Below are 26,393 nucleotides of genomic sequence, written 5' to 3' on the forward strand. Positions count from 1 at the left end.
GGGGGCCAGTAATTGAACTCAGAGCACTTGGCCACTGAGTCACATCCCCAGCCCTGTTTTGTATTTTATTTAGATAGGGTCTCACGGAGTTCCTTAGTGCCTCATCATTGCTAAAGCTGGCTTTGAACTCCAGATCCTCCTGCCTCAGCCTCCCGAGCTGCTGGAATTAGCTCAGTGCTTTCATAGGTCAATACTCTCTTTCCTAAGTCAATGTCCTCCTCAAACCTGCTCCTGGCCCAGTCTTCTTTGGCTTACTGTCTAGCTTCCCTGTTCACCTTAATGTCTAAGCTGGAAATCTTGAAGATTTTAACATTCCTTTTCCCATGCACCCAGTCCTGTGGGATTTATTCTTTCTATCCTTTTGCCACTATTTTAGGTCAGCAATTCATTTCCTGTAGGAATCACTGTAACAATCACCTAAATAGTTCTCTACTTCTAGCTTTGCTCTAGCTTCTACCTCTAATTCATTCTCCATACTACAGCCAGTGAGCTCTCTCCACAGCTCAGAGATGTTTAGAACACTCCCTATAATCTTCTTGATAAAAATCAAACTCTTAATATGGTGTAGCTCTGATCCCCCTCACCTTGGTCTTCATAATCTCATCTTTGCTTTTTCTTTCTTGCAATTTCTTCTAGACTTTTATTAATAACTACTCCTCTATCTGGATCACCTCCTTCCCTCTCAATATTTACAAAACTCCTCTTTGAAGTACTGCTTTGCAACAGGTTTAGGCTCTACTCTGGATACAGAGCCAGCATGGTGATTGTTACCGTGTATTGTAATTATCTTTTTATGTGTTTGGCTGCTTCACTAGACTATAGGCTTATGACAAACAGACATTATTTTTTATTTGTCCCTAGTACTCCTGTCAGTGCCTCTATATGTTAGGCATTCATAATTGATTACTGAATAAATGAACAATAAAAATCTTCCTTTGCACATTTAAAATATGATTGTTTTATACAAACATTTATTTAATTTATCCCATAAATATTTATTCAACACTACATGCCAGGCCCAAACACATCATTTAAATAAAAAGAGGCAAACGTGTAGTATTACCAATGTACATGCAGAAATGCTTCAGTGAATCTCTGAAAATGGCAATCTGCAGTAATTTATCCAATTACCATTAAATGTTCCTTTGTTTTGTTCTTATTACTATTCTGTCAGTTCATGTATGGCTATTTTTTCAGATGTTTGATTTTGTTTTGAAATGATCCAGGCACTGAACCTATTGGCAATTATCTGGATATGAAGAGAAATGAAAAGAGCAAATGCAAAGTAATAGGAGCCACAAACCAGAGGATGGTTTATTAGGTAAGGAGAAGACTACTGATCACACTGTGGATGGTTCACGGTATTCATGGCTATGGTTATAAAACAAATACAGCAATCATTCCTAATGCCAGAAATAGAGTGTTTGTTCTCTAGAGGTACAGATGGATTATTCTTACAATGAAGGCGCTAACACACACACACACACACACACACACACACACACACACTGCCCTGCGGTTCAGCCATCATGGATCTATAAGGTATTCTGTGTAATAGAAACTTCTTTTCATCCCACTTCCCCTTTGTAGAGTTGCTCTTTCACTACTGGCTCTGTTTTAACCCACTTTTGGGTCATCAAGAGCTCCCTTACTGTGCCTTACTGTCACATCTAATGCTGTACACAGCCTTAACTTCTGCATGCCACCACCTTACCAGACATTGCCTCTAATCTCTGATGCCCACTTCCTTTTCTTCCTTTCCATCATTTTTTTAAATTTACCATTTTGTTTTTTCATATGTATCATCACTTCCAACAACTTTCAACGTGTTAACCTTCACAGACAACAGTCACCGTTAATATAGCAAATGCCTAAATAACTCAGTTATGAGCCTTCAATACGTCCTCAGAGAAAGAAGTGCATTCCTCCTCATTCTCATGGTCAACAACCAATTAAAGTACTCAGGTGACCTCTCCTTCCTTGATGCTATTAGATGTTTATACTTCAGGTATGTCTATCTGCAATAATTAGGCATTCTGAAACAATGAGCACCACAAGAATCCAAAGTTTTACTTTCATTATTTTAAATGCATCTAATGTTGGGAATTAGAATTTCCAATTTCTATGCCTATAAAATTTATTTCACACACACACACACACACACACACACACACACACACACGATTTGAGGGTGATGAGCATGATACTGGGGATTGAACTCAGGTGTGCTTTACTACTGAGCTACAATCCCAGTCCTTTTTATTCTTTGTTTTGAGAAAGGGTCTCACTAAGTTGTTGAGGGCCTCTGTAAATTGCTGAGACTGGTCTCAAACTTGAAATCCTCCTGCCTCAGCCTCCTGAGTTGCTGGGATTATAGGCATGCACCACAGCACCCAGGTCTGATTTACTATATGACAAAGTTCTGGTCAGATTTCACTAAATAGGTCATATTCTATTTAGTTGACCAAGAAGGATGTCATAACGATTTAATTTTATCCTAAATTATTCTTAAAAAAGAATTATCAATAAGAGTGAATGTAGCTTCCATTAAGTATTGACATTTTCTAAATGTCAATTTTACAGATATATGTGCTTTCTATTTTAATAGCATTCAATTTTAGCTGAACAGGAGGAGATCAAAAGTTAAAAACCCACTTGGAGAAGGTGTTTTCTTCTTGTTCTGAAACCTGATATGGTTCAGTTTATTATTATCCCACATTACGATAAAGGAAGATCGAACTTCCTATGTACAGAGGGGTCATACAGACCCTTGACCTTGTGGTTTGGCGGACGAAGCATTCAAAGACCTTCGCTGGCTGCCTAGGTTTTTGTATTTGTGTTCAGTAACACCTCAGGGGCTTTCCTTTTTCAGTTTGTTTTATTTGTTCTTTCATTTTCTCTGTGACTTCAGTCAAAAAGAAAGAAAGAGAAACAAAACACAAATAATTCTTGAGAAATTTTGGAGCAACCTCCATTTTGGTCGCCACAGATGCTAGCAGTATGGATGGACTGAGCACTTAGGGGTTCTGAGCATTTGGTCCTTCTCTGTCCTCTGTTCTTGTTATTGGAGACCTTGCTGTAGTATAAACTACATTACAACTCTTAACAGACTCTCCTCTATTCTGTTGGCTCTGTTCTTTCAAATGGTAAAAAAATTTTTTTCTATATTTTAGTGATACGTATTCTCCATCACAACTACTTTTCCTTACAGAATTATACGGTTGATGGAGAAGTCCAGAGACTAGTTGTTCAAAGTCTTTTTTTTTTTTTCTTCCTTCTTTAACTTCACTTTCTCCATTTCACAAAAGGGAGTTATAATCATTTCTACCTCTGGTGTTGCTGAGGAGATTAAAGGAGTTGTTGCACCCAAAGTTCTTAGGACAGTGGCACATGGCATTGCTCAGAAAGTTTGCCATAATTATTTTCCCTCAACTTCGCTCCTTTTTCTTTTTTTTTTTTTTTTTTTCAGTCAGATGGTTCCAAGTTTTACTATCTGTCCTACAGTTTAAGTAAGAAATAGTGATATTTAATTTAAAAATACTCAGATATTGTGTCATACAGACAGGCACAGTTTAGAGAAAAGGCACAGGCCTGGAATCTCACACCTGGGATCTATCACTTACTGCATTCATTTGCTGTGAGAGTGAGTTGGGGGGAAATGAATCATTTTGAGCCCCATTTTCCTCCCCTAAAATCGAGGTTAAAAATACCTACCTCATTGTGAAAGTTACATGATTTAATAAACAACTGTGAGAAGCCAAGTTGAAAGTCTACATGTTCTTATTCCTCATTTCCTTATGCCTGGATCTTCTGATGCCTCCCACCTGCTGCCTCCATCCATCCCTAATTTCAAAATAAAAGGGTCAAACTTCCTCAGGCTTCCACCAGGTGGTGACTCACAGTGAAGTCACCCTGGAAACAGTTCCTCCTGCCCCAACTTACTCATCGACCACTTGGTCCCTTCACCTATGTCTAGAGACAGCCAATAATTAAGATGCCCCGAAACATAACTTCATTTTCTTCCTCATGTCACTGAAAATCAACCTTTATTTCTAAACTTGACCTGTATTACCAAAAACGCTACTGCCCACTCCTGCTGGAGGCCAGTGTGAAGAGGATGGTGGGTACAGCCTCCAAGATATTTTGTCACTACTTTTTTCTTTCCCAGAATTGATGTTTTTGTCGTCTAATTAATATCAATGGGTAGTAATTGGCCAAGAACAGATGTGAAGCCCCTTCTTACTTGATCCTCAAATATTAATGGTTGCTGCAATTTCCCCTTGCTATATTCCTCCTGTGTGAATGAAAACCCCAGTGTTGACTATTTCCCACAACGAGTGTGGTAATATGGGACAACAAGTCTGAGGTGCCCCGTCAGGTCCGTTTTCTTCTCTAGATTGGTTCTCTTTCCCCATCCATAGTTCTCATGCCTGATTCAGAATTCCCCCAATTCACAGACTGTGTTGATTTGATGAAAAACCATAAGACCTCAAGCTGTAGTTTCAGATACAGAGCAGTTCTATGGAAAAAGTCTATAACTTAAATTTCAATAATTTTTAACTTACAAAAATGTTCTTTCAATTTCACACACTTTAATTAAAAGGGTCTACTTCACAAATCTTATTAAAATGATCATTCCCATAAGTACTTTTATTTTTCCAGTATTGGGAATTGAACCAGAAACCCTCTATCACTGAGTAACACCTTCAGTCTTTTTATTTTATTTTTGAGACAGAGTCTGGTTAGGTAGCTGAGGTTGGACGCAAATTTTCAATCTTCCTGACTCAGCCTCCTAAATTGGTGGGATTAGAGGTACGCACTACTGCGCCTAGCCCATAAATATATTAGTACACACTATACTAAAACTTCAATAATGTAACTTCAATATGTTAAAAACTCAGTGGGAAAAAAAACAAAGGAAGAAATTTATTAAAACACACCTAAAAAAGGAAGCACATTCTGAAAAAAAAATAGAATATAGATACATATGTTCATAAGCATCAGACTATAGGAACAGAATTATAAGCACAGGTTTTCTCAAAGAACCTACTCCAAAATGAGCTAATTAAAAACTAAACTAAACCAACACAAAAATTCTAATCAAGTTGCATAGGGCCTTATGGTCTGATAGGTTGTGACATTTCAGAATACTCTCTTATTTTTTTCTTTTATATGGTATTTTCCTAGTCAACTTTATTCTCTGGTCAAATTCTTGACCTAGCCACTCCATGGCTTTAGATGATAATTGAGCTCAAAGAGGAAAGGGAAGAAGGAAAGAAAAAAGTCTTTGAACCCTAAGTCTTTTGTCTATATATTTCACTCTAATATCTTGCCAGATGTGTTTTTATCTCTGAATTTTCTATGAAAATGCATGTGGTTTCACACAGAGAAAAACTTCTTCAGGATATGTGGAATGACAAAGATCCCATTTAAACCTACTATGCTTTAGTGTGCAGGAATGCCAGGGGGTTTTCAATTCAGTTACAATATGCTGCTTGTTGCAACAGAAGCAAGCCCTTGGTGTTCTGTTTTACAGGTTTGTCTTCACTTGGGAATCTATTATAAACACAGCGACATGCCCCATCACTAAGCCTAAAATGAGGTTCATGCTTCTATTCCCTATTTTCACTCTTGTATTCCAATAATGCTGCTTTTCAGCAGCTTTCAAATAAGAGAAACTTACAGATACCAGGGAGTCAAATTTTTACAAATCACTGGAACACTGATAATGTCATGCAAGGAAGGAAATCTAGATTGCAGTAATCAGCCTCCACCCAGACAATCTGTATAGCTGGGTCATGGCATATCCAGATAAGTCATGACAGGAGCTGGAGTGACATTCATCAAAGTAGAGCAGAGGGCTGGGGATACAGCTCAGTTGTTACAGTGCTTGCCTTGCAAGCACAATGCCCTGGGTTCAATCCCCAGCACTGCGGGGGGAAAAAAAAAAAAAAAAAAAAAAAGGAAAGTTACTGCCCATGCTTTAGGACAGTTAAAACATGCCATGAGCAGGTGGAGTGTGAATAAGAATCAAGGATAATGGGAGAGAAAAACGGTGCAAGTAGTTTTGAGAAAGGGTTGCTGGCCTAATGTAGTATATACTTCATGTATCCCAGAGGAAAGTTTGAATCCTACAGACTAAGAAATGTGTATTGCAAATAGGAGAATTTATAGCTTGCAAAACTATTATTTAAAGTTTTTTTTTATATTTTTAAACCCGAATGTAACTTTAATACACAAACACAATGCATTAATATTTAAAGATTAATGGTACAAAGGAGAAAAATATTTCTCTAGAAAAATTTTTTGTTTCATCCTTCATAATAACATCTTCAGTTTCCTTGTTGATTTATAAAAGAGAAGAGCTGTTGACAAAATCTTAAAAGCTCTGATCCTGTTTCCTTATGAAACAACTGTTCATGCTGGGTCCAACCCATAGGTTGCCTAAGAAAACTTCTCTCTCCAGGTTTAATTCAGAAGACTAACTTATAACAAGTCTGAATTTAGGACACAAAAGCAGTAATTGGATGTTTAAAATCAGTAGAGCGCTATTGTGTCTTAGGCAATGGTGATGTGGTGTAGGAAGAAAATCAGTGGTCATTCTGTGCACAGCAAGCTGGTAAAATCCTGTGGGATCAGGGCATTTGTCTGTTCCAGACAGGATGCTGTTCTTGCACATTAAAACTTCAAAGTGCACAGGCTTAAGAAAAACACCAGAAGCCCTCTGAAATGAACACATTCAGTTATCATTGTACCATTTGGTCATTTAAATAAAGAATGTACATGTAACCCTAATATAGGTACTGTCATGGTCTCTCATCAGCATTAGAGTGCTTTACAAGCTGTTTAAGGGTGAATGTTCAACGTACAATATCATTATACATTTAATTATAACTGAGAATTTGGTTACAAAGTAAATGTACATTACATATCCGAATATTTTACCAAGAAAAATTGAGGTAGGCAAGTGAAATATTAAAAACAAAGAAACAACAAGGAAGACTTTTAGAGAGTTTGACCATGCTGTAGCAAAGTTAATTAAAATGAGAAATGGAGTATGTTTTGGGAGGGGTCAAGGGACTCACAATTCATGAATTATAAGGGTACTAACTATATATGGAAAGTAGCTGCATGCTCACGGGAATTATTAGAGAAGCAAATCTGGTACATAAGAGAAAATTCACTTTAATGGTCCAAGTTCAAAGTGGAAAAAGGAGATCCTAGTACACATTATTATTACCACTGAAACAGAAACAGCCCATACAGATATTGCACAGATTCATGGCAAGTCTTAGTCACAAAAGAGGTGGAAGAATAGACAGTTCTTTATGTAATTCAAAGTATATAAAATTAGAATTTTGTAAGCCAGTAGGAAAATGGAAATTGTTCAACAAATATTGTGATTGTTATTTTAAGTATCATACATTTAATACATTGGCAAGGAAAAAACCCACTTTTACCCATTAACCAAAAAAGAAGAAAAGAATCTTTTAAATGTTTTACCCAAAAAGGAACAGGAATAAAATGATAAAGCAAAAAAAGCCATTGCATGTGTGCCAATATCATCTAAATTAAGAGTGCAGTACCATTCCAACACATGACTAATAAAGACAAACTACAGATATTTTAAAAATTGTCCTATCATGAACAAAATATTTCAGAGACATTTTTAACCTTTGAGCACTAAAAGTATTTCCTTTTCTCCTTCTCTCACATGGAAAGGGAGAAATCTGTTGATAAAATAATATTTCTATGCACATATTGCTTTCAAAACCACTGTATCATCTTAAGTCCTTAGAATTATGTTTATATATATATAATGACATAACATAATAATAATGACACACATCTGTGTATATGTCATTATTAACTGAAATTTACAGATAGATAGCTGAGGCCAGTGATCAGACATTCAGCATTTGGTAGAGCTGAGACTTGTATTAAGGACTTCCAACTCTTTCTTTCATATAATTTCTAGTACACCCAAAGAGAAAGAACATTTTTATTTGTTGGTCTTTTATATAAAAAAGTCTTTGCATCATCCTGTCACCAATGCAAATTCTCCATAAATAAAGCAATGTATTTTTATTTTTCCCTGACATGTACTTGAAATTTAATTTGTCAATGACTGTCATTTTTCATATCCTCGAAGTGTATAAACTTGAAGTCATTTTGAGTCCCCCTTTTTTCTCTATTCTAGTTGAGCACTAATCCATCCTGTTTCTCTCCCTGCTGATTTTGCTGGGCAGCATTCAGTCCAAGCTCTGTTTATCTCTCTTGGTGTACTATAACAGTCTCCTGGCTGACCTTGCTAGCTTTACTTCCTCCCCAAGATCTTTCTTCATAACAAAGCCTTTCATAATTTCTCTCTTTTTTTTTTTTTTGCTTCATTGAATTCAGTTCCTCATTCATTGCTTTGAAGATCCCTTGACTTTATTTCCAAATCCTTTCTCCCTTCTTTGTTCACACCATGATGCTCACCAACTTCCATATCCAACCTGTGAGATATTGCCTCCACCTCCAGTTCAACCTCTATTAAAAGAACCAGCTATTACACCTAATCTTGTACATCCTTTATTCTTTCTACTGAGATTAATCAAATATTTATCTAAAAGAGAAGTTACTTGAGAGAAAATATTTTAACCCAAGAACCTTTGCCAACCTCAATTTAAAATGCAGTACACAAATTTTCTACACGTTTCATCATATTTCAATATAGTCTTAGATAATTAAAATTATACAGTTGTCCTGAGTTTGATGAGAACTCACAGGATCACAGGTTTTCATTCTTGTACTTTTTGTTTTTACTTTGGTGGTCATAAACTTTCCTATTAAAGTAAATTCATTCAACAGGAAAAAGATTTAGTGCACAATGGTTATTCGATTAATATTTGTTTGATCCAAGGGACAACAATAGCTATAGTTTTATGTAGTGCATACATCTGAACCCACATTGGAAATATGCTTGATAGAAAATAAAGTATGGCAAATTTTTATCCAAGACTAGAAAGAAGAGAAATAGGCACTATTTAAAATAGTTTCTCATTGATTCTAAGTTTTTAAATGCAATTAAAACAAAAAAACATAATTATCTGAGTTTCCTGATTAAAAATTGAGTTTTAAAGAATTTTAAAATCATTGGAGTGACCAAATTGCTTCATAAGCTCTTATGCAACTTAATATAGAATACACAACCCACAAGGCTCCTGTGTGAAAGCCAATTAATTGATTTAAAAGGCATGCATCTTAATTATCAATTTTCATTTAAAGGCAAAACATTTCTGTCATTGGTGTGGTGCAAATTCTTGTTCTACCGTTCAGTGCTCCTTTCTAGTATGAAAGCTAAAAATTCTGAAATATTAGATCTTAGGTTAAATGACTGGGTATGTGTGCTTGATGTTATATACAAAGCCCCTTATATGATTCAATGAAGGGTTTGTAGCAAGGGAATTGGCATCTGCTCCTTGGTCCTCTGTCATCTGCCTTCTCCCCACTAACGATAAATTGTGTTTCACAGATGGCTTTTTTCTTCTCCCACCCACACCCAGGCTTTGATTCCTGTCCCAGAGCCCACACTGAGCCCTGGGCTAAGTATGCGACCACCCTGAACAAAAGCCCCTTGGCTTTCCAAATGACCTCTATCCTCAAAGGAGTCACTGCTTTCAGGTTACCTGGTTCATTTACACTCTGTTGGTCTCAGGCATTTTAGATTGTGACATGGTTTAGTTAAGCATTCTGGCCCAGTTTGAGGCAAGAGCCATAAATAAGAAAGAAGTTTGTACTACAGCCTCTAGAAGAACTCATGAGAGTTCTTATATTTGCCAAGCTGTGCAGTTGAGTGGTGTGTGGATTACTGAGTTTTCTTCCAATGTTTACTGTGGCACTTGCCATCATGGCACCTTACAATCCCGACGGCCACCATCACTGCCCCTGCATCTCTGCAAAATGATTAACAGCATCGTGCTGATGTTTTTCTGTGGCTTCTAATTCCTGGTACTATCAGTGAACAAAGTGCCTAAGAGAAAATAAGGGAACCACAACAAACTTCTTCCTTCCAGTGACTTAGTGTGTGAAATTCGAAACAACAACCGCACAGCTTCATATGATTACTTCATTTTCTATATATACTGCCTTAATAACTTCCAGAAAAGTTCAAGCACCACAACAGGAACTATTACCTTCCATTATTTCATCTGTCAGGTAAGAAAATTTGCATCATATATTAAAAAATAGACAACCTCAAATCCAATTTAGTGACCCAAATGATATTTTATCCTTGTTATTTGTGAAAGTTGCTGCCACCTCAGATGGTGTGTGAGCTCTGTGGGAGGTCACTATGTTTGGACAGAGAGTCAGCTCAAAATAATTCATATAGCGTAAAGAAAACCTTGGAAATTCCACCAAACTATCTCAGTTATCATAATGAAGGAAAATAAAGTCATGATTTTTAAAAAATAGCATCATATAAGAACAGAAATAATTCTAACAACTCAAGATCCTCATCATTTTGGAGCTGTAAAAACTGAAGTCAGATCAATTTTTACCCAAGGTCACAGTTAGTAGACAGAAGTAAGCACAGGTCTCTGGAATTTGTTTTTATGAAGCTGTAGTAGTGTGGTAATTTTGTGTAACCATTACTTAGAAAATTAGGCCAGGCATGGTGGTGCATGCCTATATTCCCAGCAGCTCAGGAGGCTGAGGCAGGATTATAAATTCCAGGTCAGCCTGAGCAACAAGTGGGGTCTAAGCAACTTAGCACGACCCTGTCTCAAAATAAAAAATAAAAAGGTCCAGGGATGTTGCTCAGTGGTTAAGAACCCCTAGGTTCAATCTCTATTATCAAAAAAAAAGAAAGAAAGAAAGAAAGTAAGAGAGAGAGAAAGAAAGAAAGAAAGAAATTACTTCTCTCTGGTACATTTTCTCTTCTTCATCATCTTAGATTCCACTCCCATCTCTATTTCATGTGGGGTAGCAGTTAAACTTTGTTTAAAATGCACTAGCAATATTTGATTGTTTTTGTTGGTTTTTTTTTTTTTTTTTTTTTTTTTTTTTGCATTACTGGAGATTGAATCCAGGAACACTCTACCACTGAGCTTTTTAGACAGGGTCTCCTTAAATTGCTCAGGCTGGCCTCAAACTTTCCATCCTGTTGTCTCAGCCTCCAGAGTCACTAAGATAATAGGCGTACCCCACTGTGCCCAACTTGATCTTTATATTTTCATGTTTGTCATTTTTATGTCACTTGCTTTTTAAAAAATTAGTCCAGAGATTAAACAGGGCCCTAAAAAGCAGACATTCAGTAAAACCATCATTAATGATATGTAAATACACAAAGAAAGATCATTGTCAGTCTTAACATTCAGCATGTGTTTAGTAGATTAGAAATAAGTGAGTTAAAATAAAAGAGTGAAAGCCCAACTGGTAAAATGTTCATGCAAAAATAACAACCAAACAAATAAAAGAGCTTTGTACTATACAAAGTTGATGAATTAAAAATATTAAAAGATTAGTGCTATATCAGAGGTGCATATGGGTAAAGATTTTCTCCCATTCTGTAGGCTCTCTCTTCAAGTTCTTGATTGTTTCTTTTGCTGTGAAAAAGCATTTAGTTTAGTTCCATCCCATTTATTGATTCTTGATTCTTGATTTTACTTTATGTGCTTTAGGGATCTAATTAGGGAATTCAGTTCCTAAGACAACATGGTAAAATCTGGGTCTACTTTTTCTTCTATTAGGCACAGGGTCTCTATTCTAGTGCCTAAGTCTTTAATCCACTTTGAGTTGAGCTTTGTGCAGGGTAAGAGATAGGGGTTTAATTTCATTTTGCTACATGTGGATTTCCAGTTTCCTAGCACCATTTGTTGAAGAGTTTATCTTTTCTCCAAAACTTAACATTAAAAAACCCAAAACCCAGTCAATAAATGGATTAAGGAACTGAACAGACACTTCACAGAAGAAGCGACACAATCATTTAACAAATATATGAAAAAATGTTCAACATCTCTAGCAGTTAGAGAAATGCAAATCAAAACTACACAGAAATTTCATCTCACTCCAGTCAGAATGGCAATTATCAAGAATACAAGCAAAAATAAATGTTGGCGAGAATGTGGGGGGAAAACACACTAATATATATTGCGGGTGTGGCTGCATGTTGGTATAACCACCATGGAAGGCAGTATGGAGATTCCTCAGAAAACTTGGAATGGAACCACCATTTAACCCAGCTATCCCACTCCTCAGTTTATACCCAAAGGACTTAAAATCAGCATACTACCATGATGCAGCCACATCAATGTTTATAGCAGCTCAATTCACAATAGTTAAAACAGTGAAACCTACCTAGGTGCCCTTCAACAAATGAATGGATAAAGAAAATGTGGTATATACACAATGGAATATTACTCAGCCTTAAAAAAAGAATGAAAATATGGCATTTACAGGTAAATGGATGGAACTGGAGAATATTATACTAAGCAAAGTAAGCCAATACCAGAGAACCAAAGGCTAAATGTTTTCTCTGATAGGTGGATGCTAATTCACAATAAGGGGAGGCAGGTGCTAGGGAAGAATAGAAGTACTTTGGATTAAACAGAAAGGATGAAAGGAGGAGGGGGGTAATTGGGGTAGAAAGAATAGTAGAATGAATAAGACATTATTACCCTATGTGCATATATGATCACACAGCTGGTGTAACTCTACATCATGATGTATCAAAATGCCTTCTACTGTCATGTATAACTAATTAAAACAAAAAAAATTAAAAATTAAAAAATATATTAAAAAAGAATATCTGATGATTCAGTGGAGATAATTCATTATTCCTTCTTCCTCCCATAAACGTCATTTTATGTGAATAGATCAAAGAAATTGACCAAAGTCAAGTACAAGAAACAAAAAGTACCTGACTTGCATTAGGAGTTCAAGAAGTGCTGTCATCTCTAAAGATTCGAGGTCTCCATGGCTGCTAAGTTACCAATTAATTCCCTAGGATATTTAGTTGCATTCTTTCAAACAGCATAACATGTTTAAGAAATACCTTTAAAATCACAATCTAGTACTTTCCTTCAAAAACTTAGTTCAGATGACTACTCAAACTCAATTTAGTAGTGTACGACTCAGAAACACCTAAACCTCCTTCCTGAAGATTATTCCTTTAGGGAAAATAGAGTCAACGTGCAAATCGTGAAGCCTGCCAAGGTATCTCTTTATACACTTGTTCCTCCTCTCCATGCTCAGAATTAATTGGTTATTATGTAGACTAATTATTCTTATTAAAGTTTCAAAAGGTTGCCAGTGTCTCCTATCTACACATGGAAAAAATTTCTCATGGCAATTTAGAGTCATGTTTGTTATCATTCATAAATCTTTTTCAGCTCCACATTTCAAGATGAAGTAAATTAGGGGTTGGTAGACGAACAGACATTGTATATAAGTTGTTTCCAGTGCTGGCTGAAATCACCAAGAAGTTTTTAAAAATATGTAGATTAAGCTCTTCTACCTCAGGATTCTGACTTATGAATCGGGTAGAGCCAGATGATTCTGATGAGACTTGCCTCAATAAGCATTTAAAATCACAACTCACCCTTGGAGCAAAAGGGTCATACTCCAATGGCTTTGTATTTTCACTGATTACTGCAAAAATTCTCCAAACTATTTTCAGTATTCTTTTTGGTATCAAAATATGCTGTGAATGTCATTATTTTTATATAATTGATGAATAATATGTCTAATTATATTAAAAATTTGATAATAAAGATAACTAATAAATTAATTCTGATTTTTAAAAAGATTCAAACATTTAGATGAATGCAGAGTGAGAGAAAATATTAATTGGGTTGTGTATAAGACTTTAAATTTCAAAAATAAATCAACTCACTCATAGTAGCTTTCTAAATTAAGATCTACCTTATCTTTCAAAAGTCTTCCTAAACACTTATCTCAAGGCATATAATTGTGTCTATTTTTGCCACAATCATGCAAATTTGACAGCTGTACCCCCAAGCTGATAGTTAGTCACCCACTCAGTAGTTGAAAGAGGTTCCTTATAATTAAAAACTAATAAAAACTAGATTTACGGTGCGGGTAAAGAGTGCCATTAGTAGTGTTAATAACTTATATAAAAATAATTCTTCTAGCCAAGAAAGGGTTTGTGAATTGAGCTAAGAAAAGGAAATGGAAGGAAAGTTAAAGAAGATGGTTTAAAATATGATGATTTTATGGAAGTTTTCACATTTAAATAGCTATACTTCAACATTTTTATTTAGACTGAAGTGGGATAAGCTAATGATCAGAACTTTCTCATTTACAGATAGACTTAGGACATGAGAAGGACATCTGTCCAGATAAAGTTTAAGACATCACCCAACGACCTGTGTCAGTGTGGTTTCCGCAAATATCGACATATTGATAAAGAGATTCTGGGAAGCTAGTCACATAAAGACAGTTTGAGGTAGTTCCTAAAACATGTTGCTAGGAATTTTCCATGTTTGGAGAGTTCTAGAATGTAATGCGTTATACAGGACCACATTACTCAGTTACGATTTGCATTTTTGATCACATCATATTTGGTTTGTTGCCCAGAAATCTTTGTACGCATGTAGTTCTTGACTAGTGTTGCTGCTTCCAGAGCTGTGCTGCCCTTTGGAATCAGGCGGCTGAGCCCCAAGCAGAAGGCTCAAGGACAGGAGGGATGATCAGCCCGCCCATTCTCCTCCTACACAGCAGGGTTCACCCACAGACCACAGGGTAACCCAGGCCCAGCTTGTCACTATAGTTCATGTTCATAATAGTCTCTCATTGTTTGAAAGAGATAGAGTTCAAGACCCCAGTGGATGCCTGAAACTGTGAATAGTACCAAACACTATGTGTACATTTAAACATATGTTGAAGTTTAATTTATAAACACAATAATAGATTAACAATAACTAATAATAAAATATCACAATTGTAAGAGACTGTAATAAAAGTTATGTGAATGTGATTTCTCTCGAAGCATCTTGTACTTCCCCTTCTTACTTCAAGGAAACATGGTTACATGGGACTTGTTAGCATCACTTCTCTTGCACCTTGGGGTCACTATTATGTTAAAAAAGGGTTACCTAGACACAAAAACTGTGACACCATGACAATCATCTGATAACTGAGAGGGCTACTGATCGACTAAAGTGAGGGATATGTCCAGCATACACATGCTGGACAAAAGGAAGATTCTCATTCTGGATGGGACAGATTGGAATGGCAGAAGATCTCATCTGACTCCTTGGGATAATGTGCAATTTAAAGCTTATGAATTGTTTACTTCTGGACTATTTTCAGAGAGCAATTGACCTCAGACAACTAAAACCATGGAAAGCAACACCACAGATAAGGGACAACTACAAAATTTAAAACTCATTCTTACAACACAATTCAAAGTTATAGAAAATAGTCTCTCAGCTTGCAAGTAAAACACCCTTCCACTAAAAAACTCTCTCAATGTCCCCTTACAACTTGGTGAGGCATCCATTATATATAGTTAGTAATAACTCTTATTGCCATCAATTAGATAACCAAATACATGAGAATATGGTGGGAGTGTCCCACAAAAGTTATCCTAGAAATAGTTAATCCTGATCCTCCAAAATAATAACTATATACAGGTAAACAAAGAACCAATCAGAATCTTTTCCTGTGAGAGTCAATGAAAAGGACTTAGAAGAAAGATTTCTCTTGTTTTCTACTTAATCCCATGCAAAATCACATTTCACTTTAATAAATGTAAGTATGCAATTACATTTTTTAAAATACTGATGAAGTTGTAATAAAGAATGATAACCTATCATTGCAAGCAACTGGCAACAATTTAAGGAGCAAATGTTGACTACTAATAATCTTCCAGGAAATCTCTTGAAATATTTTGGTGCAATTACAATAGAATCATAATCCTAAATTTACATAGTTCCCCTCAAAACATTATTTAATTTATTCTCACAACACTTTAATTTCAGCAGTAGAAAAGCATTTTGGAGGTAAAGAAATGTAAACATTGGTAGATTACAAGATTTACTTGTCTTCACTGTTGGTACAAAACCAACAAATCATATTACTTTGCCCCAATTGACTCTAGAACCAGATAGACCACAGTTTAAATCCTCACTGCCATAACCTGCCTGATTGTGTATGATTAAAGAAGTTCCACAATTTTCTGTGTCTTGTTTTCCTTTTATTTGTGCAGAATAATACCTAATATATAGGACTATTATTAAGGTTAAATGGTACACTGTATGAAAATGTCAGATTCATGCTCCCATAGGTACTTAATAAATTATTATAAATATTTATTTCACTAAATGCTAACTCTGGCATTTTAATAGTACAAATTAAAATAATAGTAAGAATTTCTTGAGCATCAGTGTACTAGGAAAAGGTCATTTGTCTTTTATGGTTCTTATAAGTGTTGGAGACATTGTGATTGATCGGAGAATGGTTTGTCCAAACTGAGAGAATGGAGATTACATCTATTTCTTTGAAAATTCACAAGGATCACATATTTAAATGAGAATGATTATTTAAATATATACTTTAATTCTGCACAGCAAAGGAAACAATTTTGAGTATAAAAAGAAAAAATAGGAAAAAAATATTTGCCAGCTACTCTTCTTTTCTTTTCTTCTTTTTTTTTTTTTTTTTTTGTACTGAGGATTAAACTCAAGGGCACTCGACCACTGAGCCACATCTCCAGTCCTATATTGTATTTTATTTAGAGACAGGATCTCACTGAGTTGCTTAGCGCCTTGCTTTTACTGAGGCTGACTTTGAACTCGCAACCCTCCTGCCTCAGTCTCTGAGTGGCCACCATGTCCAGCTGCCCACTACTCTTCTGACAGAGGATTAACTTTCAAAACATATAAAGAACTCAAAACCACACACATAAAAAATACACAGTCAATAAATGGGCAAATGAAATAAAAAGACAGTTCTCAAAAGAAGAAATACAAATGACCAGCAAATATATGAAAAAATGTACAACACTTTTAGCAGTCAAGGAAATGCAAATCAAAACAACAAGGAGATTGTAAATTAGTATATATTGTCAGTGGGACTGCAAATTAGTACAACCACTGTGGAAATCAGTATGGAGATTCCACAAAAAACTAAGAATAGAATCATCATGTGACCCAGTAATTCTACTCCTCAGTATTTTAAAGTCATACTACAGTGATACGTGCATACCCATGTTTATAACAGCTCAATTCATAACAAATAAGTAATGGAATGAAACTAGATGTCTGTCAACAGATGAATGGAAAAGTAAAATGTGGTATATACACAAAATGGAGTTTCATTCAGCCACGAATAATGAAATTATGTCATTTGCAGGAAAATGGATGAAGGGGAGAACAGCTTGCTAAGTGAGATAAACCAGACTCAGGAAGTCAGGGGTCATATGTTTTCTCTCATAAGAGAAGCTAAAGAGAGAGAAAAGAAAAGGGGTGGGGGGAACCTCATGGAAATACAAGGGGAACCAGTAGAGAAAGGGAATTGTGGGGAGGGAGGAGGAAAAGGAAAGGGGGAGTACAGAGGAATGAAATAGATCAATTTATGTTATGTGCATGTACAGATAAATAACAACAAATCTCACTATTATGTATAGTGATAATACACCAGTAAAAACTCAAAACAAATAAATATATGCTTTACTCTCGAGGATGCAATTATTTTTTACTCATTCCTTGAAAAACATTTTTCCATATTTAAAACAAAAAAGTACAGCTTAGAAATAGTATATGGTTGGTTGTGAAAAGACTCTTGTACCTGAAACCACTAAATCTTATAAGTTTGTTAAAACTCTGATAATTGACTTAGCCATTCCTTTTGGCACCCTTCTTAAGTCTAAAATTATGAGATTCTAGTATAGGAACTAGAAATTGGACATAGAAAGAGATCACTTTAAGTTACTACTTAGAATATCATCTTATTCCTATAAAAAGCCAGATCAACATACCCATTTGTGCAAACAAATACAAGTTAGTTTGTTTCAACTAATCTTAATCTCGGTTCATTTGCTTAATACTTGGTTTCATTCTAGCATGACATAGATACAATGAGCATTTAGTATATACTACATTTAAATATTAGCTATGCAGAGTGTAGCCCAAGGAAGCCTGAACATATTATCTTAAAATAAATTCTACTTACAATGAGGTTGAAATAAGATCCCTTAGTATATAAGGAGTCATTTTTTAAGATCACACCACTGTCAACTTGGTATAGAGGTTTAGTCAAACATAGAAAGTGATTCAAGTTTAAAAAAATTAAAATTGATGCTAAATGTTTTGTGGAGTAAACAATAATAAAACAAATATCCTTTTGACTAATAACAGGTTTACAAAGGAATATCAAAATGAAGTCCAGCCAGGCATGCTTGTAATCTCAGCAGCTAGGGAGGCTGAGGCAGGAGGATTGCAAGTTTGAGGCCAGTCTCAGAAATGAAAGTGAGACCCTAGGTAATTTAGTGAGACAGTGTCTCAAAATAAAAAATAAAAAGGACTGGGGATGTGGTTCAGTGATACGTACTATTGGTTCACTCTCTGGTTAAAAAAAAAATGAAGTTCAAATATAAGGATGCTTAATTGAATTATTTAAATAATCAATATCTGTACCTTGATTTTAAAGAATTTCTTTCAAAATCAGCTTATGTATTTAGGTTTTCAAGCTCCATAATTAGATTTTACCCTCATTTGGATGGATCTCATCTGAATTTTTGATTAAACAGGTTCATTAGCAGGAAGCTTTTCAGATAGATATGAAAAAGATACATGATAAACTCAATAGTCTCTCTCTCTTATATTATAAAAAGACTTTTGCAAAAAAAAAAAAAGAATGATAATTTTAAAAATTATTTTTGGAGATGGTGCTCCAGAACTCCACTAATAGGCAACCACCCTTGTTTGCATTTTTCCACGCACCATCACACACCTTAAGGAATAATAATGAGGTAGGCTTTTCTTTTAAATCAAATTTGAAAACTGGGTCAGGTGAGTATTTGTATGTGGCACGGGGTGGGGGATTGGTTGTCTATCTAAAAAATAAATGTGATAAAGCCCCCAAACACACTCTTTTAGTAAGCATTGGTCAAGCTCTGGAAATCTATGTGATACCACACGCATCTGCAGTACAAAAGGGAGGAGGAGAAATAGGTGAGCAAGAAAAAAGAAGAGAAAAAAGAGCAAATAGTAACTATGCCTTTATTCCCCCATTTACTCTGGTTCTAGTTTAATGACATCTAAATGTGAAGACCAGATGATCCTGTCATATGACCACATTACTAGCCAATGATCTTGCCTACAGTGCGGGAATCAAGATAAGGCAATGCAGCATCTGAGCAACTGAGATTCCCAACAACTACTGGCACTTTTCCATTTTAATGATAAAATTTTTCAGTTTTAATGAGGAAAAGAAAAGTAATAACATAGAACTGGAGCAGAAACAAATCAAAGTGAGACCACATTTTTCAGGTGTGTGCATGGTACTCCAGCTAATCAAAGTTGCTAAATCACAACTGAATGCTGAACAAGCACTCCTGGCCAAGAAATTATAAATATACTATGTTTTGGAGAACAAAAGATAAAAAAGATATAAACACAGGAAATTACTTTATGCAGTAATGTTCCATTTAGAGAATTAGAAACAGAACTGCAGTAGCTGTCAAGAAGGAAACCAACCTTCATAAAAATGGCCAAAAAGACTTTTGATATTATAAAATAAAATTAATGCACCCTTGAAACAAGGCCTTTTAAAGGTCAAACAGTATTAAAGTTTTCCCCAGAAGGGAAATCATTATGTACCGTTAATTTTATTTCTATAGCCCAAAAACAGCAATTTGATCTAACCAGTGGTAAAATAAGTAGTAAAACTGAAATGTGATGAATCCTTATGCAGTAAGATCTCTACTCAGTGGGTCCTTGAGTATCTTTTGAAAAATGAGGCAAAGACAATATTCCCCAAATGCAAAGGTAAACACTTCTATTATGAAAGAAAAAGAATAGAAAAGAAAAATCCATTGAGCAAATGGATTACTAAGCATATGTATCCCTAGTGCATCCCTAATCCCGGAGCTATGCTTAACAACAGCTTGTATACAAATCACTATTTTTATGCTCTGCTAATGTAATATGCCATTTATCATCTTCTGAAATTATTCAGTGACCTACTTTGTTAATTAAAGCATTTAACAGAGAACTTCTTCCTTTATAGATCCAGACCACTGGTAAATTCAGCTCCATACACTTATTTATATTATAAAGGAAAAAAAAAAAAACATTTTAAGGGAGAGAAAGAGAAGACAAGTCTATAGTTTAATGTAAAGGAAATCAATGTTTCATTCCTTTGTTTAACTTGGTGTTTTCATTTAATTGCCATATTCAGAAGAGAATATGTACAGTGACCAAACCAAAAAATATATAATTTTATAAATGCAGAGACACAGCTGACTGCATCAATATTTTGAGTGCATTTTGACAGTGTCAACTGTCAGAAGGGAAAAGAGTACATAAGACCTGTGGTTTATTCTTAACCAGAGGTCTACATCAAATATATAGTCACTGAGGAGACACAGTGCTAATGATCTAGTAGTAGAGATGAGGAACAAGAGGAAAATACCTTAACCCTTCAACCATAAATCAACTCCTTCCTTCTATGACAAGTGCTGAGTCTCTTGGAGGGAGAAAGCACCTGGCTCTGAGACTCAATAAATTTAATTGAGGGGGTAAAAGAGGAGTAAATGACATGAAGGCATATTTTGCTTTGCTTGGTCACAGCAAGGGAAATTCACTCTGCTCAGGCATCTCCTCCCAATGCAGCAAACGTAGGCATGAGCTCTAGGCTGCAAACTGAGCTTGGAAATGGTGCAGGGGAATGATGGAGAAAGGGAGGATGAAGTTGCCAGTTCTGAGGCTGATGGTTCCACACAAAGCTAAAGCGGGAAAGGGTTAAAGTGATGCTCCTCATACCTTTCTTTTCCTTTCCATACGTTCTCTGGGGATTTTCCGTTGTTTTTTTCTCTCTCTCTCCAGATTTTTTTCCTTTTCATCCAGTTCAGCCTCTCGAACTTTTTTAATAGAAGCAGCAGCGTGAGCCATTTTGCAGGGAAAATCAGCAGAAGCAGTTGCAGAGGATCAGTTTCCACTCCCCAAGAATCCAGGTGATTTGAGAGCTATATGGAGATGTGATTTTTCCCCACCAGAGCAATGGCTGGCAGCCAGAACACTCACAAAATAATCCACTCCGCCCCCGAGCTCGGTCATAATCTTGCTCCAGGCTCTGCAGCACCCATAATTCACTACAGGGTACCCTGATCCCAAGCGGAGTCCCTCAGCAGCACACACCTGCAGGCACGCAGAGGCATAGGTGTGCACCTACACTCAGAAATGGTCCCAGGGGAAGGCGGAGCACTAGACTTGGAGCTCTTCAGTAGTTGGGTGGCCGCAAGAGCAGACAAGCATCCTACTAGTTGAAAAAGCCTTCCTTAGACACACATCACCAATTGGAACAGTCTTTGGGGACTCCTCCAGACAGTCTGTGTCTTCTGACTGGAGCCAGGAAGAGGCCACCTCTGTGAAACTGCTAGGGGTGGGGAGTTTACTGCCGCTTCCAACCACACCTCTATGCAGGGTGAGAAGAAAATGGTGCAGTCTCGCTAAAGGACTCGCTGCTGCTGGTGCTGCTGCTGCCGCCGCCGCGGTGCTGCTGCTGCTTCTGCCGTTGCTACGGGCTGCTCTGCTGTAGCGCATGACATGAATCCCTGCCTTTTAAATCTCTCAGCCCTTCCCTTCTCCAAGGTGCATTTAAAGAAAAGAATCAATGCTGCCGTTTTGGGAGAAGACGGGCAGAGTTAGAGTTACTTGCCATTCCCGTGGCAACACAGGAATGAACAGGTCAGGGAAGGGCTGGGAGTTGCTCGTGTTCACTGTGTGGTTTCCAGACCCACGCGAGGCTGATTTAGGGAGCTGCATTAAGCAAGGAATCCAAAGGAGCTGTCAGTGAGCACAGGGTATAATCTGGGCTCAGCAGGGTAATCCTGAGAGACACAGGGAGTGCTTAAAAGAGGAAGGCAGGGGTAGAGAAAGGGAATGGGGAAGGCACACACCGCCTAAACCGCTCTCCATCTCTCTCAGAGGGACATATGGGCACTGGTTATTAATTATCAAAGGTGTTGGTTATAGATAAATTAACAGGAAAAGCAACGTGATGAAGTAAAGCAAGATTGAAATTTCTGGATGTTTTGTATATACACCCGGTAGGGAACTTCAATGAAAGAAGACCAAGGATACAACCTGTTAACTCAAGAAAATGAAATTCTCCATCATAGCCCAACTACATATACTACCACATTTTCAGAATGTTGCCACAGTTTTATCAAGGGCCAATAGGATGTCAAGAATGACACTCACTTCTTAATAATTCACTCTTAGCTGGAGGCAGAGTCACACACTGTGTTACACAAAGTGGATCATGGATACCACTCCTAGTTTTACATTTTAGGAGAAAAATTTGGATAGCTATAGTAATTTAAATTATTAAATTTAAATTATCTGAATCTGACTCTGCATATATCCTATTATTAGGGAAAACTTTTAAGTATTGAAGGTATTCTCTTAGAAAATGATGTTTTTTGTAGATAAATGAGGATTATCAAGTCTCATTTCCTGTTCCACATGAAAATAGTAAAACTCTTCACAGAGGGGATATACCAATTTTCTCTACTGTGGGTGGGCCCTAGATGTTTTGTCATTTGAAAATTTTAGGCTGAAAATAGTAAATTCATAAAATATCCCACAAGCAAGTAAAATGCATGGCAGTATAGCAAAGCCAGCACTTCACCTGATGCAAAAGATGGTCAAAGGAAAGAACAGTCACCAGGCGTGGGCCGCATGGCATCGGGGACATGATTGGTCATGAGTCACACAACTTACAGTGAGTAAAGAAAAGAGGAACAGTATAGGACTGAAGCGGGAAAAGAGGGGTGGGGGGAGGGAAAAAATAACAGAATGAATTAAAACTATTACCCTATGTAAATGTACGATTACACAAATGGTATGCCTCTACTTCATGTACAGAGAAACAAGATGTATCCCATTTGTTTACAATAAAAATAAATTAAAAAAAAAAAAAAGAAAGGGAGAGAGAGGAAGCGGGTTCTCTTATGTTTGGGGCATCATTTCTCTCAAATCGAAACAGCTGAGAATTCAGGTTCCAAAAGGAAAACAAATCAAACTGGCCTCATTATTACCTAACTCCTTCCTCTAGAAAGTCCTACATGTTTACACAGAAACACACCTGGTCACTCAGGCTTCTTGGTAAGATAACATGAATTGGTAGGATTCTTCAAGCTCCTTAACCATTGCTTACCCCTGAACACATGGCACCCGTTTTCTTCTCCCAGGCACTGCAAGAAAACGGAGTACTGTCATTAATCAAAGGTGGTTCAGGGAGGCAGTGAGACTGGAGCACAGGGCGTTCTTGATGCCATCTGCCAGTCCCTTTTTTTCTAAATACTTTAAAAAAAAATGTTTACAACGAGCAAGTCACATGCGATTCATGGATGTCCTTTTTGGCTTAGTAATAAGAGTCCCAACAGAATGTGGGCTGAGCCTCCTGCAGTGTTTTTTCTGTTGCTGTGGGTGCCCGGGAGAGTTCTTGTAAGACAAGTTCTTCCCTCTGTCTCTATAGGATCTGTTCATAGCATCTCATAGTATCCTTTCCCCTTCTCAGTAGAAAAGTTAAAAATCATAGGCACAGCTAGAGAAGAAAGCAAGCAGTGCCACGAAGAAGAAGAAGAAGAAGAAGAAGAAGAAGAAGAAGAAGAAGAAGAAGAAGAAGAAGAGGAGAAGGAAGAGGAGGAGGAGGAGGGAGAAAATCACTTATTCCATTAGCCTTTAGTGAGCTCAATAGAGACCCCATCGTAAAGTTGGGCAGTTATTTTAATTATGCTGTTCTATAATGCCAGGAAAATTGCACATTTTTGAAGTTCAATTTGATAACAAAAATGACAAAATGCTTAGACATGGTTACAGCAGACTTAGTCTCCAGGAATCCCTTCAACTTTTCACAAACAAATAGGAGAGCTCTTTGCATAGCTTCATCTCATGAAGAAAGATAATGAATTGGATATTAACTGGATATTAACTTGACTGACTTACATATTGTACAAAGCACTGTATTTGCCAAATCTTTAAAAACTTTGCTTACATTTTCTCAAATCATCTTTGGATATAGCACAGAGAAGCAAAGTCACCGTGTTTTTACAGATGAGGATGCTAGAAGGCAAATGAATTGTTTCAGATTGTTTTTCTTAGGCCAGCTGGCAACGGCAGGAGGACCGAGGTTCAGGACTCTTAAATCTACCCACCTTGAAAGGAACCCACTCAGAAAGTCCCCACTGTGGCTTGTACCGTCCAAATCACAGAACAAGAAATCTCAGACAACTAGAATCAACATTTGAAAATAAAATAAACTGACTACAAGTTCTTTCCTAGTGTGCTATTTTAATTAATCTCTTCCCCAGTGAAGGAATAGATTGCTCCCATATGAGATGATTAGCAGCCCAGAATCTTTTTTCAAAAGATAGGCTGAGTAGACATTCCCACACAGTGATAACTCTCTACAACTAACTTATTCAATAGTGAACAGTCAAGAAACCAATTTTTTAAAATCATCCCTTCTTGCATACTTCTGTTGCTCACACTTTCCTATGATTTCTGTTTGAATAAAAAAAAAAAAAAATCAGTATCAGTTTTCCAGCAAAGAGAGCAGTGCTCACTCACCAGATGACCTCTGCACAGACAGGGCACCAGTTTCCAGTCCCAGGAGCTCACAGCCATTTAAATGATGCATGCGCCACATTAAAGGGGGTCTTCCCATCAAGCCTCCAGCAGAGACATAACACTGGCTGAGTTCTGGATTTGTAACAAGAGCTGATTCCTGCCACAAAGCATCTTGACCATCAATGGGCAAAGTGTGCGTCTGCCATCAAAGGTAAGGAACACGCTGTCGTTTACATTTAAACTTGAGAGCCAGCATAGATAGATTGCCCTTCCAAGAGGACACACTTCATTTTAAAGACAGGAGCAAAAATGGTCATTTGCTGTCCTCACTATTCAGCACTCCATTGATCAGAATCCAAAGAAAATCCTCTGCAGACATCAGGCATCAGTCAGGGTAGTGTTCAATAACAACTGACCTAGCCATATGCAACTTAATCCCCCTTCTCTCTCCCTGGCCCCACCCAGGAGGAGCAGCTATGCAATTGAACAGCATATATTGTCACTCTACCACGACCAAGTGTGGGTGGTATGTGGGAAAAGAAGCAGATGCACTACAAAGGCAGTTAAAACTCACCTAATCAAGGGAAGAAAACAAAACAGACAAACAAAAAAAATGTGCTCATTTGAGCTCTGAGCCAAGAGTTCCTCCTAATCAAGTCCATGGTATTAATTCTTATTTGAGATTTTTTTGTGTGTTTTCTGAGATGGGGATGGCAAAGCAAACTAAATGACTGCAATAGTTCCACCCTCAATTTGTATTTCCTAAAGTCAAACCAAGGAACAAACTAATTTGATAGTGCAAAATTACTATAGCAGAGCTAATAATATAAGCGATCCTGCTATCTTTTGATAATAATGTTTCTGTAAGGGGATGATTTGGTAAAACACAAGAGCTGTCTTCCTTTACTTCTGCTAGAGGAAAGGAAGCAAGGACACATTAGCTCCAAAAGCAGGCAGTTTCCCAGGGAGGGATGAAGCAGGAGCGGTCTCAAGACCCCCATCTTCCTGCCTCAGAAACAAGCTCTAAAGCTTCTGGAGTTTCACAGAAATTTTCTAGCTGGTAACAATGGGAAGCAGACAAGGAGTGAAAAGCTTCCCTCTGGAGGCCCTTTATATAAAGAAGATAAAAGCCACACAAAGTGTAGGTCATAAATAGTTGCTGTTTAGTCACTGCAGACCTCCCTCCATTATGATGGGGATGATGGTCTGGGGATTACAGGCAGCAGAGGGAAGGGGAAGGAACCCCCAAGGCAAAGGCCACAGTTCAGAAGGAAAAGAGACTTCTAGCAGCCTGTCTCTTCCTGCATCCTCCCAACTTTACCCGGCAGCCCACTCAGTCCTTCCCCAAGTGTTAGCCCAGATGAGGGGGACCCAGCCCTGCCTGTATCAACTGGATCTGCCTAAGCCAACGGCTGGATTTGCTCATGGTGCAAAACTCTTCTGACAGAAAACTCCTTCACTAGAGCTTCTTAATTATATTTACTTTCCGTGCTTATTTTGGCAAGAAATAAAGAAATCAGTTCACACAGGAATCAGAAAGGTTCCGCAATGCTACAATCTTTCTCTCTTTTTAAAACTTAGATGGAA

The 26,393-nt window shown here is 37.0% G+C and overlaps 1 protein-coding gene across 22 annotated transcripts in view; it reads right to left on the reverse strand.

Annotated features, from left to right (window-relative positions):
- Ank2 (ankyrin 2) overlaps positions 1-26,393 on the reverse strand; it is a 555,326-nt gene that overhangs the window by 240,199 nt on the left and 288,734 nt on the right. For 4 of the 22 annotated variants that reach the window (XM_047565845.1, XM_047565839.1, XM_047565846.1 and 1 more), the window contains exon 1: positions 20,994-21,507. The exons of 14 other annotated variants lie outside the window; for them this stretch is intronic. In XM_047565845.1, coding sequence (XP_047421801.1) covers positions 20,994-21,122 — 129 coding nt within the window. In that variant the 5' untranslated portion in view covers positions 21,123-21,507. Of the gene's footprint in view, positions 1-20,993; positions 21,525-26,393 lie in introns of those variants that run through there. 4 more of the 22 variants (XM_047565835.1, XM_047565831.1, XM_047565844.1 and 1 more) reach the window with 3 other exon arrangements.

This window comes from Sciurus carolinensis, chromosome 10 (assembly GCF_902686445.1).
Source record: "Sciurus carolinensis chromosome 10, mSciCar1.2, whole genome shotgun sequence".
Classification (NCBI taxonomy): Eukaryota; Metazoa; Chordata; class Mammalia; order Rodentia; family Sciuridae; genus Sciurus; species Sciurus carolinensis.